The 20,199-nt window shown below is 30.2% G+C and overlaps 1 protein-coding gene and 1 long non-coding RNA gene across 3 annotated transcripts; both read right to left on the bottom strand.

Annotated features, from left to right (window-relative positions):
- Window positions 1-2,669: 2,669 nt before the first annotated feature.
- Window positions 2,670-5,612, bottom strand: LOC112211256 (uncharacterized). Of its 2 annotated transcripts, XM_024362645.2 has the most exons (3): window positions 5,595-5,612; window positions 4,079-4,206; window positions 2,670-3,102 (listed from the first exon to the last, which is right to left on the bottom strand). In XM_024362645.2, the coding sequence occupies exons 2-3, from the start codon at window positions 4,097-4,099 to the stop codon at window positions 2,860-2,862; spliced, it is 264 nt and encodes an 87-aa protein (XP_024218413.2). In that variant the 5' UTR covers window positions 4,100-4,206; window positions 5,595-5,612; the 3' UTR covers window positions 2,670-2,859. The 2 variants fall into 2 exon arrangements, with proteins under 2 accessions (XP_024218413.2, XP_024218414.1); XM_024362646.2 differs by lacking the exon at window positions 5,595-5,612 and having other exon boundaries at window positions 4,079-4,223.
- A 12,825-nt stretch (window positions 5,613-18,437) lies between these two features.
- Window positions 18,438-19,986, bottom strand: LOC106691017 (uncharacterized). The gene is made up of 2 exons (XR_001344710.2): window positions 19,885-19,986; window positions 18,438-18,715 (listed from the first exon to the last, which is right to left on the bottom strand). It is a non-coding gene; the product is annotated as an uncharacterized lncRNA (long non-coding RNA).
- Between the last annotated feature and the right edge of the window lie 213 nt (window positions 19,987-20,199).

Genomic DNA, 20,199 nt, shown 5'->3' with positions numbered 1-20,199 from the left:
CCTTCCTATATTGTATTAACTATATTTCCTTGAGTATATACTCGTATTACTAGTAACGTTATGTATCATTCTAATTTTACTTAGTTATTTCTAAATTTGAAAATTATTATAGTTATTATTATTATCATATTTATGTATCTTTCTCATATTATTTTTCATTTTCGTCATATTTTAATGACTAGTTCCTGTATACGCGACTATTTGAAATAGACATAACGTTAAACGACTGACCACCTCCCCTGTACTCCTCCACGCTTCCGATTTCTTGTCACCTTCTGTTCAACCTTTCGCTTTGAACAGGTAGGTGGTCCTGATTTGTTCTTTGCTCATTTATTATCATTTAATATCATCATTATTATTTTTATTTATATTTATTCTTTCACGGCATAATTTCTAAATTTTTTATTTTTACCATTGTTACTTATTTTTTTATTCTTACCATTGGTTTTTCCAGTTTATTTTATATTAATACTATTTTATGTCTTCCTTCCTTTTATTTTAATTTAATTTTCTTATCAATTAATTTTTACCTGATATTTATCCTACCTTAATTTGCCTTATTGTATCTTATTATTTTAATGTTCTTAGTTGTTTTTTGTATATTTTTTAGTCCTTATGAAGCCCTATAAATGGGGGCGAAACGTCGGACATTAAATAGTTATAAACTATTTGTTCTTTTTTGACCGAAACGCTGACCATCTTCTTATATTAAAAACATTATTTACACGAATATTATAAGTTAATTAGAACTAAACACAAAAATAAATATGAAGCTCGATGAAAGAGAAGTAAAAGAACAATAGTCACCCACAGATGGTCTCGGGGAGGGAAGGTAAATATGATTATATCAATAGTAATAAGAGTCGGAATGACTGCCAGCGAGTTGGTGAGAAACAGCGCCAGGTAACCTGACAACTCCAACAAACGTCGACTGCACAGTGGTTAGAATGTCTGCCGGCGAGTGGGTGAGAAACAGCGCCAGGTAACCTGACAACTCCAACAAACGTTGACTGCACAGTGGTTGGAATGACTGCCGGCGAATCGGTGAAAGAGTACCAAAAACACACCAGCTCCAACACAAACTTGGCTCAACAAATAATGGCAGTGGAGCGTCCGTGAATCAGTGAATCCACGTCTCACACCGCGTCAATGCCACTTAAGATCGCTCCAGTGCCTCCTAAATATTCACTGTCCTGTGCCTTATCCGCGGTTAAGCAGGCACTGGCCCACTACCTTCAGTATCGTTGTGCACTTGCTTCATCTCAGCAATGTATTTATACATATGCACCACACTAAATCTCCTTATATCCCTTATTTTTATGTGACAAATTCAAATAAAAAATTACTTATTGTTAAAAAAATTAATAAATATGAATAAACTTATAACTAACAAAATTGAAAATCACTTTGAAATTAGACAGAAAAATTAAGCTAAAAAGAAACGAAACTTTTGAGCTTTAACATTCCGCCCACCGAAAATGAAAACTTTTACAAACTCCCCTCCTCAGGAAGTAACGGTAAAAGACGAGTAACAGTTCTTACGATTTTGGTCTTTCCATTCGCAGTTTGACCACTCTTACTACTCCATCCTTGTCAGGATATGCTTCCAGCACTCGAGCAGTGGGCCTTTGCAAAGGTGAAACGTTAGGGTCTCTAAGAAGGAGTAACGAACGAACGATGGAAGTGTGGGGTTTCGTCCATTGGACCATCTGCTGAAGCCAGTTGAGATAATCAATCCGCCACCGTTTCCAGAAATCGCCCATGCAACTTAGCAAGTGTAGCCAGTGAGATAGGCGGCTTCTTCGAATATCTAACAAATCCTGTTCTGGAGGTGCAACCAAAGGTGCATATATTGAAAAAAAGAAAAGATGAAAGGAATATATGGTACTCATATAACAGAAGAAAAATAAAATTAAAAAATTCATTTTTTTCAAATTTGTCTTATGCATTTTTTAAATATTTCTACAAAATAAATTCGATTATTTAATTTGTTTTTTTTTTATATATTTCGGTAAGTATTGTTCTCTATGTTTCTACACGTATCAACGCAAAAACTGTAAACTGTACTTGGCTCTATGATTTCCTCAGACCGTTTCATATTTGTTCTGTGTAAGCTTTACTTTTATGATGTAATGCAACCTCATTGATGTATTCGATTTTATATATTGTTTAATACAAATTTTGACATAGAATTGATTTATAAAACTATGTAACATAAAAGAGAATTTTTATTTTTAAAAATAAGGTACGTCTATGACAAATATTTGCATAGATTTAAGTCATATGCAGGATTCAATCTGTTAAATATTTTAATTGCAAGTATACTTTTTTTTTAAACACCTCTGTTTAATTAATTTTTTTTTTATTTTGTAAGAATCCAACTAATATTTGATGATTTGCGGTTTCTATTCATTTACTATTATTTGTCATCCATCAATAATGGTTTTATATGGATGTTAGTCTTTAAGCATATGGATTGTATACATCATTGTTGAAATAATAAGCTTAAATAAACATTACAGAGAATAATCATAAATAAAAAAAAAAGAATAATAATAATTTTTAAATGTCTTCTATATATTACAGGATAAACTATAAAATAATTTTCACTTCAAGTGGTTTGGAGTGTCTTAAATATTAATTGGTTTTTAAGGAAGAAAATTGACATATTTGTGTTTAAATATTGTATATTTACAAAGACTCATACAGTGAAATGTCTATAGCAACTTATTGCTAATCTATGGAATAAATATTCGTGGAACTGTTGTGCAATGAATGAGAAAACGACCTGTGCTCTATTGGTCTTGTGAGTGGAAGGCACTTAAGTTGATCGTGGTGTCCCGATCTAGAGGAAACATCTTAGATGAGATAGGGGTAGTGGTAGGGGGCGGCAAGGGCTGGGATTGCGGCTGGAACAGCAGCGGGAATTGCGCCGCGAACTGCAACACCGTCTGGGAGAGCTCCAAGAACTGGTGAGAGTTCCCTGACGTCGTATTTGCCTGGCCAGTAGGAGCCGTCGTCGTAGGCACCAACAAGGATCTGCTTCTTCGTCCTGGCACCTTCTTCGGCGTAAGCGGCGACCACCACAACGGCGAGGAAGAGCTGAACGTTTGAATATGGAACGTCAATTAAAAGTGTTCATAAAAATTATCAATCGTTAATTTATTATATATTCTGAGGAAGAGTCGTAAATCTATTTTTCCGTTTCTATTTCTAGCGAGGAAAAGCTGAAAGAGTAAACGCCATAAAAAAAGTGTTCAAGCTTGTAACCATTATAAATCTGTTACTTATTTGATATTCTGAGGAAGAGTCGTAAAGCTATTTTTCTCTAGGTATTATTTATAAAACGTTATTAAAAGACCAAGACTTGACTTATATTGGTGTATTAATACATTTTTTTTTAAACGAGAGCAATATCTTACAACATTAAATAATAATTGAAAAAAGTAAGCTATAAATTATTTAAGCTGTGTAACGACAGTTGGTGGCACTTATTTTTTTATTAGCTATAAAATTAGTTTCTCTATCTTTTTTCTAAAAATTATTTCATTTTAAAATAGCATAATCACACATTAAAAAACTTTATTGCACATATAGATTAATATTAGTGATATAATAACTAATTACTTGAAAAATTATAGCATAAGGATTAAAACATTGAAATGTTATGTAAAAATTGTGCCTAGAAAATTAATTAAACAGGATATATTTTGACGCAGCTCAAAATGAATATTCTTTGATTTTCATAATTGAAATTGCTTGTCTCTCATTAGTTTTTTTTGTTTCTTTGTAATAAATAATACAGTTAACTATTTTGATTATTGACCCTTTTTTCTTTCTTTTTAATGAACCCACATTTGTAATAAGTAATCAACCGACCATTTTGTAAAATCGTGTTTAGTATGTAAACACACAGTATAAAGGACCTTTCTTCTTCTATGTCATTGTAAGATAAAGATAGACGCTTGTTGAGAAATTTAAAAAAATACGGATATACTGCACAGAGAATACTGCAAATAAAATGTTGGATGGATACTTGTTAAACAACAATTTTATAAAACAAGATAAGTGCACTCACGAAAGCTTTGATGTAAGACATGTTGTTACTGTCTGCTTGTGTAGACTGTACTGTTGATGATTTTTGGGTTCCCCTATATACCTATAGGCCACACCCAATTTTAACTGTACCGCCCTCGGCCGCAGTAGCTGAAGAACAAAGATCTCTAAAGGTCATGAAATGTAAATAACAAAATATTTTATTACACTAAACAATTTTTTAAAAGATAAATTTCAGGAGTTGATTATTGTGATCACATTATATATCTTTAACTGCTTTGATAAATTGGTGCTAGTCTAATAAAATAAAAATTCAGACTACAAAGGTGACAAACTCTTTTTTAATGAACCGTACCAGCTATAGTAAGTTATAAAACTAAATTGTTTGTTTTATTATGCTAATTTCAAGAATTATCCGACGAAATCGGACCCATAGGAAATAAACAGTAACCGTATAGTTTTTTTTCGCAAATATACAATAACAATGTTATTTTTGATAATATTGATATGTTGTGACTGTTCACTATTAAGACTTATACATGTGACAGTTAAACGTGTCAGTTAATCGGACTTATAGTTCACTGACATTTTCTATTAGCGATTAAACTAGACCGTGGCGACATTGCTACTTCGGCAATAACGGAAACTACGATACTTCACTTTCAGGGGGTATACATGCGATAGTTAACAGGATAGTTGGTTCCCTAACATTACTTGTAATATCAACTATCGCAGTGCATCCTGCAGATTGCAAAGTGCAGAGGACAAACTGAAATGCTTACAGCTCTCGGCTGTCTAGCAGTGTGTGTTTTGGATAAATTGGTTGTCACAAAATGTGTGAGCGAATATTAATGCTTGAATGTATTGTATTTGTTGTATATTATGTTATTATTAATACAATTGATGAAATTCATGGCTCTAAAGGGAGGCGCAATGGTTCGGAAAATTATGATACTGTTCTTCAAGTACGATTTTGACGAAAATTAATATGGAGGATATACTGAGTGTATAGAGAAATATTAAAAATAAAAAAATACATTCGATTCAGTACTATTTGCACTACATTTACCATTGATACTCGAATAAATTAAAATAAATTCCTAATAAATTATTTTCATATAATAGAGTATAGTTGATGAAGGATGACTTCTCCATCTATACACAGACTTGGTTCGCAGGGAAGTCTAAATTAACAGTGCTCTAATTATAGAACAATTAGGAGACCAATTAATACATATTCAAATTCGTTCCAGAACATGATTTGTCGCAGTACTTTGGCTATAAACCGTACATTTACGAAACCAACCTTAAGGATCAGTTATATCTCAAAGATTTGTTTCTAATAAGATATTTTAATGTATTATAATCATGCATTAAAAAAAATAATCATTTTATGATCTTTAATTTAATTATGACTAATATTTCTCAATGTTAAAATAGTCTGCTGAATGAAAGCATGAATTGTCCTATCTAATGCCAGTTAATAAAAGTAGTTAATATTATATATTGTGAAATATCTTAGTTCCAAAAATCATTACCTGCAGTTCATTTTCACATTTTATATTTAAAAGAATCCACTGTTGACCGTAAATAAAAACCATTGATATTCTCTTATTTGCTTCGAGCATTGATCTTTTTCATTGCCAATCTTGGTTGATGCTGATATTTTATTTTTCTCTTCTTGCTCTTTAGACTTGTTAGGCATATTATTGGCCTGGCAGAAAACTGTAAAACATTAAATAAAAGTCATCATAAAAGATCAGACAGTAATCAATTTCTAATGTTGTAAGTGTAAACATAAAGGACAACTTTATTAAACTAAACAGAATGCCTAAAAGGGATTGATAATGATGAGTTGATTGTACACTGTGGATTATTTATGAGAAGATGATCCGGGGTGTGGCCAGTGAAGAACATAAATAAATAAAAACTTATTTACATTGGAACTAACGTTTCGGCCTTCATCAGGGCTATGAACAAAAACAGGATAATGACCATAATGATTAAATGGGAGTACAGAAAAACATGAAACATGAATATAACAGATAATGTAGCTACAGAAGAAGTATTGAAGAATACTTTAAACTTACTACGCATAGTGTAATATTATCTTGAAACTGTATATAATGGTTTACATGGAAAATAGTAATATTAAAGTGAAGAATAATAGGAGAAGATAATATATATGTAAAAATCAAATAAATTAATACATTTACAAAATTAGAGATTAGATTTAACTGAAGTAATATAAAAAAAATATAGAGATGTATATGTTATAAATTAAATATGTGAGTAGAATAACAAAATTTAAGAAGTTGATATAAAGTTATATAACCTAAATGTAATAAGTAATATTAATTACAGTAATTAGATGTGATGAGCATAACTAATAAAGTGGGCGAGGAAGAAACAATATGGGAGCTGAGGAAAGATGGAAGAAAAGAATAAAAGATATTAAAAGAAATATAGGGAATGGAAGCCGGCCCAACTCCAAGTACAACTACTGCGGTGAGCCTATCATTATTTTTATTTTTTTATTTATTTAATGTAATTTACAACTGTACAAAATAATACAATAGGTAAATATGTTTTATGTTTATATATAATTGAAAATCTTGGGAAGGAACCGGCGGGTATTGGCGGTACTTCAAACATTAATTTAAATTAGAAGGTCCCATGGCCATCTTCTTTTCAGACGCCTCGGAGGATTATCAGGGATTGTTAAGGATGAAAGATTAAGAGTTAATGGGTTAGGGTGGTTAAGGAGTTTGGAATGAAAAGACGCATATCTGTTTTGGGTCAAATCTGCAACGAATGGGATGTTAAGGTCTTTGTGAATGAGTTTATTTGTGACGTAATAAGGAGCATCAAGGATTTTACGTAGGATTTTTGATTGTAACGATTGGATGCGGGAAGAATTTGATGGTTTGGTGGAGCCCCAGAGCTCAATTCCATATGTCCAAATTGGTCTGATTATGAGCCAATCATGAATTCCAAAATATGTTACCGGAAATGTTTTAAGTGACGCATGGACGGAATTAATAAGGCAACTAACTATAAACTAAACTAACTGTTAATAAGAAAAAAAGATCTAAGTGAAACTGAATATTAAAAATTAGTAGATGATAAATATATTATACGGGAATCAGAATTGAACATCGATTTGTAGAGGAGCTTGTAAAGCGATTCGATAAATTAATTTAAACGCGTTAATAGCATAATTTAAAAAAAAATACATGAGCACATTTTTATAATTAATAATCTAAGGGGCTGTAACGAAAAAAAATCATTAAAGAGATTAAATAATTTAGTACACTGTTTATTATTCGAAACATATACTGAAGGTTTTGACGTTAACTTTAAATTTAAATATGTGGGGTGTTAAAATCCTGACATCACTTTTTTTAGTTTCGAAATGAATTTTGATAGACCTTAGTTATACTTGCGGTCATGAAGTAGAATTCGTAACATCTTCCGATTCTTCTTCAACTCACTTGACTCTGAAATTTCCCAAGGTAAAAATTTTATTCAATAATGGATTCTCACATAAAATCTAAATTTAAAACATTGATTTTTGTGATGCAACGTGTTCTGAAGGCTTAATTAACCAACAAGCGCAAGGAATATTATAATATCTCTAACGATATGCCCACAAACTGATTGATGAATATACTTTCTGTGCAAAACTTTCATCAGAATTTGTATATACCAGACCACCCGAGGAGACTTAAACGAATGCCTTGATGACAGAAACTTGAAGTTCTTACAGGGAAATAAACCTTCAAAAGATTTTGTTCAATTTATAAATTTTAGTTTTCTCAAAAATCATAAAAAAAAATGTTGACGATTTAGGCTTTCATTTTTGGTCGGAAAATTCATTGATATGCGTAAAATAGTTGTATTCATTTTTTTAGAAGTTAAATTTATTGAAATATCTCTTTTCGTTGAATATATAACTCCAGATACTTCAAGAAGCCCTCTTGTTGTCTAATAGACTTCAAAAAAGTGGGTAATCTTAATTGCGGAATAACCATTCGCTTAAGCGTAACCCAGGCGGAATCTCCATGCTCAACTGTAGAGGTATTACGTCCTTACTATGTACTGATCCAAGACCCTTCATTCATGGGTTTCTAGTAGTATAAGTAAAGACTTAATACTTAGATAAACTTCGATAAACTTAGATAAAGTCTAACCATTGTGCATATGCATATCCATATTACAGGACAAACATTATTGTTCATGCTGTTTACTATAGGAATATTAAAACCAATTCATGAGATTTTTGTCAATTATAAATTTTATAACAATGAAAATAAAAATGTTGAATTCTCTAAAATCGGATTTTGTTAAGTAAATCATAAACTGGAGGATTTATTTTTAATTTTTTGGAATACCCAAAGGACAAAGGACATTACACCCTCTTGAATATTCTTCCTTGCTTCAAATATCCGGCTAGCTCCCCATTAGGCGATGATGCTAATTTCTGAAAAAAACACTAATTAAGTTTCATCAGTTTTTATCAACAAAAGAAAGAGTAAACAGATCCCCACCCAACTACCTGAAGGTCGCTTCTGAGGCAACTGTATCGTCCTTCAGCAGGTTCAAGGATGTTGGGTTTACTTCTACTTTTATTTCTCGATTTTTAGTGGTAATCAGCGATATTTAATTAATTTTAATCAATGCCAATAACAGTGAATGGCCACTGACAACATCATGATCTCAAAAACAGAGCCTTAAAAGTTACTGTTAAGAGTTAATACTTCTCGAATTATAAAAACGTAACATTTATGTATGTACAAGGGTAAATTAAGTGAGAAAAAAAATGAAAAAAAAATTGCAGAATTTCATTGAACTATAATTCAATATATTCTCATATTATTCAATAAACGACCTCTTTAATCATATGTTTATTATATCACTGTTTTATTTGCTTGGCATTAATACATATAATTGATGGAAGCCAAGGATTGCTTTTTTTTTTTTTATAAATCAATTTAAATATATATATTTTTATAATTCTAAGTTCTTTATATATAAGGCTTTAATACACAATTATTTATTCTGTTACTGTAGCCGTGAGGGAGCCCTGTGGGTTCAGGAGCCCTCCAGGCACCCAGCCTCATAAAGTGAGTACCCTTAATTGGGAGAAAATATAGCGGTCGAGTGAGATTCTGATCCAATCGCCTCCTTGCACAACATTTGCTCTATTAACAGCACGTACTTCCTGAGTACTGGCACCTATGCCCTTCATGAGTTTTAGTGGTACAGATTTATTTTTTTAAATAATTTTTAGTTCATTGTATAATATACTTTCAGGTAATTGCTAAAGGGTTTGATTGAGTCTGAGTGATTCTTCAATTATCTGTTTAAAGACAAAAACAAAAAAAATAATATAATGTCATATACAGATGATTGACAGTTTCGATATTAGAATAAAATTGTACAAGTATACAACTATTCATTTGTAACGTTTTGGCCCACAATGCAAGTCCTTATTCTTGATCACCTTGTTGGTGAAAGAATTAAGCTTATTTTTAAGGTTAACTTTTCACTACGAAAAGTTTTAATTTTCTTTTGTTTATTCGACCCTTACATCTGCACCAATCACAACAGCTCTAATTAAAACACGCTGTGTAGATCGAAACGTTGGCTATTAATAACTAGTAAAAAATTTATTAATTAATTTTATTTCTCCACGCTCAACATATTAATAAAGCGCTAATATATGTGATTCCTCAGACTTCTCCTATCTCCCTTAAAATACCTTCTAGTAACACAAGGGTAATTGTATATTAATTATTTATTAGGAACAAAAACTTAATTTGCTATGTGATTACACTATTTAATCAGATTTAGATGTACACTTTTCTACATTCTTTTGGGAATTACTATTTAATTATTTATATAGGTTTAGGAATAACTATCTAATTATTTATATAGTATTAGTAATAACTATTCAATTATTTAGTAGAAATTTAATTCTATTTGTCATTAAATTATTAAATCACATTAAGATATACACTTATCTATATTGTTTTAGGTTTTAGAAATAATTATAAAATTATTTATTAGGAAAAAAAAATAATTCGTTGTATTATTAAATTATATTAAGATGTGCCAAAATCCATGGCTAAAAGATGTATATATTAGCAATAAACTATCTGTCTATCTATATTAGCTAATAAAATAAATATATAAGAGGGTACCCAAAAAAAAAATTGTTTTGTTGACTACGACCCATTCTAGTTTAAGATAATATTTTACAACTTGCATTAGATTCAATAAATAAATAAAAATTATTATTATTTATTTACCTGGAAAAAAATCTGGATGTCTAATTAGGCATTTCTTATTGGAACTGTAGTTTATAATAACAAAGTACGTGAGAGTTATATAGTGGATACCGGCCACTCCCTTTACTAACCTTCGCCAGGTGAACAGAGGAATATACCGTTGCAATAGATTATCTGTGGGTTGATTCTAGCAAGTTAATGTTTCTTTGACGCATTCTGAATAAGACGTTAACCTTCTCTTTCGGTTCTTTCCCTTATGCAATCAACTCCATTCTTGTTAAATCGTTATTTGGTGTACATAAAGAACTGTTTTCTAACAAAAAGTTTATATTTTATTTATTGTTTATATAAATTGTAATAAATTATTTCTTAACCATTTTACGATGTCATGTTGATATCACTACTTTGGGTTGCTGTCGAAAATCTTATGCTATCAACCTCTGAAAAATTGTTATATTTCTTTTCCGAAGAAAATAGTCTATGGAAGGACATTAGGAATAATCTGATGCTGCGAGGTTTGGACTTTATAGTGGATGTGGTACCTCTAGAATCTCACTATTTTCCACACTCTTAGTGGATTGCTGCAGCGCAATAGGAAACTGCCATTTTTGTGCGAAAGATATAACTACCATCATTCAGAGAAGTATAAAGATTAAAATAAATAATTGACTAACAAATTAGGTAATATACAAAACATTGAATTGAAAATAAAAAATAGTTGATTAATAACCATGGAATTAGACAGCAGTAGATTGATAATAATATGAGATGAAATATAATATTAAATAGGTTAGAATATATATATGTATATATAAGATAGGGTATGTAAATAGTAAAATACAATCTGAATCAGCATATTGAACTACATGAAAGAATTACAATAAATAACAAAATAACAAGAATAATTTTTGGTTTATTTGTGTTTTTTGCTGACTGCATCCCCTCCCCTCCCCCCTCAGACCATCTTCTGTACTTTAAATATTTCTCATTTTTTTAAAATAAACTTTACCACCTTGACCTATTTTAATCTGGTTTCTTGTTAAAATAGATAATAATTTATCACCTTTGTATAAAATGATAAGAATATAGTCCTTTATATAAGTAACAAATATTTGTTTGTCGAGGAGAGAAGGAAAAGAAGTACTGATTTGGGTCAAAAATGTTTGTCATATTGATATAGGATTGGCAATTTATAGTTCCATATCATTATTTAAACATGTTTAATTTTATTTTTACTAGCTCATACGTATATTTCTCAGATTTTATATAATCAGTGTTAAAGATAATTAAGGTGATTATGCTATATCATCAACTCTTTTTAAATTCATTATTGGAACATTTTACACAAATAATTCTTAGATTTTCCATATTCATCCACCACTAATTCCGCAGAACCTGATTGTCTCAATCAGTGTCAAACAGAATTGGTCAGGCTGCCAATACGTTGGGTTTAACTGCTTATTATATTATTCATACTTACTGGGAAAAAGGATTTCGACAACTTTGGAGTCACTGAATGAGCAAAGTTCACGTTTTTATTCAGATTATTTTTTTTTAATTTAGTTTTTTATTTTTATTTTTGTACAATCGCTGAACTGCATTTAACAATCGTCTATCTAAATAAAATCAATTTGTAATTTTCACAGAATTATGAGCTATTCTATATTCAATACATTAATTATGTAGATATTTTTATTGGAAATATTTTTAATTAAAAATAAGATTTTTTAAAAATCTAGAATTTGATTTAGCAGATTAACCTGAATGTATAGAGTACAATAATCAGTAAAGATGACGCCTTTGGAAACTTTATCCAATTTTAATCACCATAATTTAATTTAGTAGTCTTTTGATTAGCGTAACTAAATAATACATTTTCATAGATCTGAAATCTCTTTATATATACAGCAAATAAATAGATAAAAAGGTCATTTACTTAACTTGTTCTGGTGTGTTAAAGGATAAAGGAGTTGATATTCTGGCAAAGTTAAGCTGGAAAAATGAAGCCATCATTAGCTCTAGCCAATCTCTAGTAGCCTTCTGTTTCAGTTTATATTACAATAGTGTAACGTCCTTTTAACCTTAAATTAAATCCAAGCTCCTTTTTGGCTTCACTTTTGCATTGAAAAAGAGCAGGGTGATGCCACCCCTGATATAAATTGGTAAAACTCAGGAGGAGGTTATAGTGAGATTTTAGGTGCTTTTTACAAATCGTTCTACAACACTGTAAGCGTATTCATTTTTATTTATTTATTTTTTTGTTGTGTATATGAAATGAAATCGAACCAGTTCACAAATTCATAAAATTTGTTAAAGAAAATGAATGACCTTGCTATAGCAAATAACACTGTAGAACAACTTGTTTAAATAATCGTAATATAAGAGATTTTGTTCTATAATCTCAACCCGTCTTAAAAATAGAGAAAGCCAGAATGTAAGCCAATTTATATACATTGCATTCATCGTTTGTAAACATGAATAAATAATCATATTTGTTCAATGTTAACATAACATACACAGCCGGGATTTCCTATCGCACGAACATATCATTTAACAACATTAAGTTGTTTTCACAATTTCATACTATTAGTTGAAATTTCTGTGATAGGCACTTGTTTGTATAAATATTTACTTTGATACTGCCAGAATTCAAATAATCACTGATGACTGCAAAATAATAATTATCATACCAAATATATTACCAAAGTTAGATTTTAGTAAATATTTTAAAAATATAGATTTTTTCTAGCGGTAAAACGTTGATATTTTCCTTATTCATCACCATGTCATTTGATCCAATGCTTAGCTTGGTTAGCGTCTGTTTTAAAGAATTTTCAAATCTTAAATGCCAGCTTGAAAAAAATGGGTGCTATTAATTGTTTTCTGGTACTTTTCGGCATTCCTAATTTAAAATATATTCCACAAATAAAATTATTCTCACTTCCCCCCCCTCCATATTAGAATAAATTCAGCCTTGAATTGAAGTACTTAAAAGGTTATCTTTTCCGGAAAACCGTAGTATTATATTGCATTAGCCAAAGATATGGATATTGTTTGATTAAAAATGATTGCTATTATAAATGATTGATAAGGAATGAGAGCATTAACGACTTACAAATATAATCTAATATAGAAATAGCTCAAAGAATAAACAAGATCTTATGATTTCACACTTTCCTCAAGAAGTTTGTAAATAATACAAAAATGAAATTTGTTTCTTGAATACAATATTTTGCGTGTTTTTGAAAAATGTCTTATATCGCTTAATTGACAATGATAATCCCATGATTTTTTTCTTTTTATATAATCCCTATAATTCACCAACTACACATTAATATTCAATTTTTTTCCGCGTAAAAAAATCAAGCCACCTTTATTGTTTTAGCATCAATACAATCAATGACGTCATTGCGATATAAGTGTACGCTATATCTTATCTTCTCAGTGCGAGTGTTATTTTATTTTTTTTTTGTTACTTAAGCAATTATCTATAATTATCGTTCATGCGCTGTAAATAATTGCAAAAATTCTGCTATAATAATTCCACAAAAGTTGTTTATCCAAGTGCCAGAATAAGTCAAAACTAGAAGCAATAATAGATTATATATTGAATGAAGATCACTCTAATGCAAGTATAATGCAAGCATGTAACCTGTAAAAATAATAGGATCAAGCTCTATTTAACCCAAAACATTAAATAAGAACAATATTAACTATATAATGTAATAAATATAGTATTTTTAATAAATAAACGGCAATTTAGAATATTACACTGATGTTTTAACATTTCTAAACTCTGCAGATCAGAAATCTGAGTTTATTGCAAAAACATTTCGCTAACTTTAAAGCATCGATTCTAGTATCTGTTTTCATATTCGTATTCCATGGGTGTTTTTGGCAAAAAATAATAATATGTAATAATTTAATACCAGCAAAAAGTGTGGATCGCTAGATCAGTGTTATTTGTTTATGTCTAAATGACGTCACATACGAAACCATCATGGTGGCTAGCGTTAGTACACCTATTAAAAAATCTTAGTTTTTAAAATTAAAATTAAAAAATAATCCTGTATCTATATTAATTAAAGCATATATTATTGCGTTTCTGAATTGACTGACAATATGTAATATCACATTTTTTTTTTCTATTTTGCCAAATATCCTATTGCATTGTAAATTGCGCATCATTCAATGAAAATATTTTTTTTTTTTTTGTCGGGGGCAGAAATTTAATGCGCTGCACTGTGCTTCTGTAGAGTGAGACTTATATTTACAAATTAAATTGTATTGATTGTGCATTATTATCTTCAATAATGAACCTTTGTAATTGGTCAAGAAAAAAATTTAATACTCCCTTGGATTTTGAGATTCAAGATACGTAGAATACAAAAACCAAAAAAAACTTTCTGTCCGCTGCCATGGATCTTCATTGAAATTTGCTGGCCGATTTGTTTGAGATTTTAATATCTCTGCCATTGAAGAAGAGGGCAAATTCTCAAAGTTTCGGTATTGCTCGGTTAAATTATTGCTAATATTAAGAAAGATAATAAAAATTGCGAACATGCAGTGCAAAATTAATTATTATTACTAACCATGCAATCAACCTAGAAAACAAATTGAGGTTTTACGCTTCAATATATGTAGAATTCAAAAATACACAGATTGTTTATTTTTAAAGATTAATTGCTGAGAAATTTTAGATTCCTTTTTTTTTCGATTGTATAGGTCAGTTGTTCTCAACCTTTTTTTTGGCGGCGAAACCCTTTTGGTAGAAGTTGGTAAATAGAGGAACCCCTATATTATCATTTGATACAAACAGAATGCCAAATAACACCTTTTCAGCAAAAGTTAGTAAGCCTAGGTTACCTACACTAAACCTGAGAAAAAATATAGAAAATGACGTTAAGGTTCAAATCTGTGTTGAGTTGACGTGGAATGACCCAATCATAAGTTGTTTCATGGATCCCCTCAAAGGGACTCTGATTGGGAACAGCTAGTATAGAGGAACGTGTATCCTATGACGTACGAACTCTCTGGTCGTGTTGTTCGAAACATACTAACGCCTGGAAATGGCCTCCTGAAGTTTTTCTAGAGCTTTCGGATTCTCATGGACTGTCATTTACTCTCTTTTTTTCTTGCTCACCTTCATACTCCACGGCGGTTCTGTTCTTCCATCTCCTTTTTTGTATATTTTTCCATCAGTCGCTATCATCAATTGGTTTGTTATATCTTCAGCGTTTAGGTTGAACAAAAGTAGAGATTAGGGAAATATTCACTCGAATCCTTCAACGTATAGATGTAATTGGTCTGTAAGTCAACTTGTGAGTCTATCCACGTTCTGACACCATTTTGCAAGTTTTTGGTGGCTATTATATGAGAGTCACTGTGGGATGAATCTTTATGGATTCCCTTATCATTGACTTTTTTTCAGATCTATGATTATCATATGCACTCTAATTATTAAATAGGAATTATTTGAGAAAATTAACTAAAAAAATTATTGCTAATGAGTAATATTAACTTTCTCCAGAAAAAGTGAATAGTTACCATTTACATTCTACACAAGGTTCTTGCGTTCCTGAATAGGATGCAGAAAATGTTTTGTTGGCTTTTGATGTTCATAGGACTATTTCTGGTTAAGTTTTGAGCCATCGATATGAATACCATTGATGTAACTTTAATTTAATAACAAGAGTTTATTTTAGTCAAAATTAAAATAGTTTACGTAAATAAATCAATATATATTTTGAGTTTATTTAAATATTTCTAAATGTTAAAGGATATATGAAAAATAAAACTTAATATGCTGTATTGGTCCGTGTGGGTTAGCAGCTGTTCCCCCGTCAGCTGAAATTGCTTGTTCCTTTCCTTTCCCTTATATACACGGTTCATTTAATTGCCAACATCTAAATAATACAAAAACTTTTCAAAAATTATTGTTTGCAAGAGATAACAGTTCAGTACGATGAGGTAGTTTGGTCAGGATAATGCCCAACTTCCTGATTTTTCCTTGTGAGACACCTAATATATACTAACCGAGATTGATTATGTAATTTTTAAAATTTTAAAATAGTTATTCGTCTTGCCCTACAGTATCTTATAATAATACCCCACTCATTCCTGTCGAACAGATCCGTTACTTAGGACTACATCTCGACAAACGACTGACATGGAATCCTCATACAAGACTAAAAAGACAAGAAACTGCTCGTAGATTCCGACTATTGCAACATTTACTAGACAAACGGTCTAAATTGCCAATCCATTACAAAAGACTGATCTACATGACTATTATAAGGCCTATCTGGACATACGGAGTTGAGCTTTGGGGCTCCACTAAACCATCAAATTCCTCCAGAATCCAATCCTTACAGTCCAAAATCCTTCGTAAAATCCTTAATGCTCCTTACTTTGTCACAAATCAAGTCATCCATCAGGACCTCAATATTCCATATGTTGCCGATTTGGCCAGAACCAGATACCGTTCCTTCCATAATAAACTTCTCAACCACCTAAATCCACTTGTTTCTAGCCTGGCTTCTCCTTCATTACCTAATAATCCTCCTAGGCGTCTGAAAAGAAGATGGCCTCGAGATCTTCTCCTCTAGAAATGTTATTGGAGTTCTATCAGTGGGTAGATTCTCCACATGTTTTTATCATGTCACTATGTCACCTACAGCAAATTTACTTGTTGTATATATGTGTATACAGTTGTAAATATCAATAAATAAATTATTAAAAAAAAAAAAAAAAAAAAAAAAATAGTTAAACTATGAAAAACATGTATTAGTGTATTGAGATAGTCGTTTTATGGTGAATCTATATCGCAGTTTTATATAAATACGCTGCTTTCCTAATTATTTTATTTACTCACACACACACATTTATACTTTTTAAAACTTATGAACTTCTTGTACAATTTATTATTTTTTATGTTTATTTACATTTATATACTGCTTTATAGAACTTACTGTACAATCCATAATCTTTTTCTGCTGAATCGCTATTTCATTTGATAAGGTACACAAGATGCAGCAGTCCACTGTCAAAAATATACTAATCGAGATAAATTGTGTAATTTTTAAAATCGTCCAATAGTTGAACTATTTGCATGTTATACTAGTGTATTAAGATAGTCCTTTTTCAGTGAATTTATATCGCAGTTTTACATTTATATACTGCTTTCTTAATTATTTTATTTACGTTTATGTCTATTTACATTTATATATTGCTTTTTAATTTTCTTATATACTGCTTTTTAATTAATTTATTTACCCACTCACACATATGTACTTTTTAAAACTTATTGTCCAATTTATTATTTTATATGTTTATTTACATTACATACTGCTTTTTAGAAATTATTGTAAAATTCATAATCTTTTTCTGCTGAATCGCCATTTTATTTCATGATTCAGCTTAATCCCTCTTTTTTAAAAATCTTTTTCATAAGCTTATCCCACGATATGTACCTTCAGCTATTCACCCAAACGTATTGTGAGAGACTGTGAAGACAGTAAATGCCATCATTACGACAACTAACATAGTTTAAACTGTGGCTGCGAATGCTCCTGCAATATAAATTTATTCCATACTACTATAGGTATGGAGTTAAACTTAATGTAAACAGTTTTATAACATACTGAGTTCCCTGGTGAAATCGGTGATGAATTATGGAACAGTTTTTATGAATTAATTAATGTTTTTGTTTATAAAAACTGACATTTTTTTTATCTTATAAAAAATGATATATTAATCTCTCTGACTTGAGTATTTAAGATGCTAATATTTCCTATGATTCTTCCTGTTGTAACTTTTTTCCACTGTTAATTCATTTTGTCTTCGAATATAGATTCAAATGTTTTATTTACTTTTACACCTGATCTTCCTACTTAAATTCCTCTTCCTTTCAGCTTGTAATGTATCCATATGAATCAGCCCAACATTCCTCATGTATCAGTTTTAATCCATTTTTATTCATTCTTTTCTATTATATCTACTCAATTCTTATTAATCTCATTAAACAACCATTATCATTATACTCATCCTAATGAGTACGAAGGATGTATATTTTAATAATAAAGAATATAATTTTATGAACAATTTATTATAAAAGAACTATTGTAGGTAACTGAAATAAATATTCGTTAATTCAAAAATAAGGCATAGACGGATCTTCAACCCAAGTGAGCGTTATAAGCTTGAGCGTACGGGTAGGCCCAGATTCCTCCACGAACTGATGGAAGTGCTGGGTGGAATTCTCTCAGGTCGTATTTCCCGCGCCAGTAAGAACCATCCTCTTCTCCTACGATATATGGTGAGATGATAGTGGCAGAGGCCACGGCCAAGCAGGCAGCGAGGAAGAACTGCAAAAGAAAATGGATAGTGAACATAATGGGAAAAAAAACTAAAAATAATAAAAAACTATTATTAGGATCTCATTTTTACTGATTATCTATCAACAGTTCCGTTACTTTCTTACTAAAAATAAATTATATAAAGCTTCAAGTATGAAATAAAGTGTCTAAAATTTATTATTTAATAATAATAAAATCCACTTTAAGACATAATAAGTAGTTTCAAAGCTCACACTTTTAAAAACGAAATTATGGAAAAACATTTATAAAATTTCGGCTTGACCATTCTTAGAATATAAGACAAATTGATTTTGTTTGATTGATTTAAGTAAAGGAACGAGAGAAAAGATCCTAGACGATGGGAAAAAAAGTAGATGAAAGTATGGCCGGACATGGATTGACGGAAAAGAAAATAGATGACTGAGAGGAATGGTGGAAGGAACTGAAAAGAAGATTTCTCTTGGAAAAGAGTTCATATGAAATCTGAAATAATAAGAAAAAAATTGTATTCATCGTGTTTAAAAGTAATAAAAAATCTAATAATTTGAAGTATTTCGATTATCTTGTATGAAATATTAGAGATAAATGGAATCTACTCTTTCAGATTTTAAAAGTTTTCATTTTTCCTGAAATTTAAGCTGTTATATGTAATATAATTATTTTATATACAACATAAATCATCATTGTCTGGAGCGTTTCTATTTTTTGTTTACTGCATTAACTAATGATAAACACAATATGTTACTATTTTGACAAAGCTGCAGTCCAAGATGTTTAATGACATGAATGGATGAAGGCATTATGCTGCAAATTTAAAGTTTTGGTTCACTTAATTAATTACTATTATGATTTTCAAAGTAATCTATTACAACGATATATTATCTATTAAATGAAATATAATCTATTACTATTAATATGAAAATATAATTTTCAAAGTAATTTTTCATGAGTACAATCTATCTAAACCACTCTATGAATGAATAATCTTGAATTAATGTTACAAATCAAATATTTGTATGGAACATTCTTATGAAAAAAATCAATTTTCAAAAAGAAATTCTTTTCATCTATTAATTGCATTTGATGTGAAAATGCATAGTTTTAATTTACGGAATATAATTTATAAAACTAATTTGTATAAATTATAAATTATAATATTTTTATTAAATTATGCTTACAAGAGCCTTGAAGGTCATTGCTGGAGTAGCCTAGGTCTTGTGAACTGACTGTTACCTTAGGAACAGTTTAACGTGCTTATATATCCTTTTACTGGAACCACACCCTTCGCTAGGCGACTTGCTATTGGTAGGTTATTATTATAGGAAGGGACATGCGGTGACTCGTGTGTACAAACACACAATAATTATCTAAGCGGTGAAATAACAAATACTTAATTGACCTCTAAAATGGAAATAGAGAATAGGAAATGCGTGTGTAGATACAGTAGAAGTTAATTATTCCTAAAAATAAACCCAAAGTTATAGTTTTTATTT

This window comes from Halyomorpha halys, unplaced genomic scaffold (assembly GCF_000696795.3).
Source record: "Halyomorpha halys isolate HHAL.00 unplaced genomic scaffold, Hhal_1.1 Scaffold2031.1, whole genome shotgun sequence".
NCBI lineage: Eukaryota > Metazoa > Arthropoda > Insecta > Hemiptera > Pentatomidae > Halyomorpha > Halyomorpha halys.
Note: the sequence above shows the minus strand (reverse complement) of the source record. Positions and strands in the feature narration are given on the sequence as shown.

Bases quoted from the DNA above. Each gene is read 5' to 3' on its own strand.
- LOC112211256 (XM_024362645.2), bottom strand. From the start codon at position 4,099: ATGTCTTACATCAAAGCTTTC. The intron at 3,103-4,078 runs GTGAGTGCACTT...TCAAACGTTCAG, and splicing joins TGTCTTACATCAAAGCTTTC to CTCTTCCTCGCCGTTGTGGT.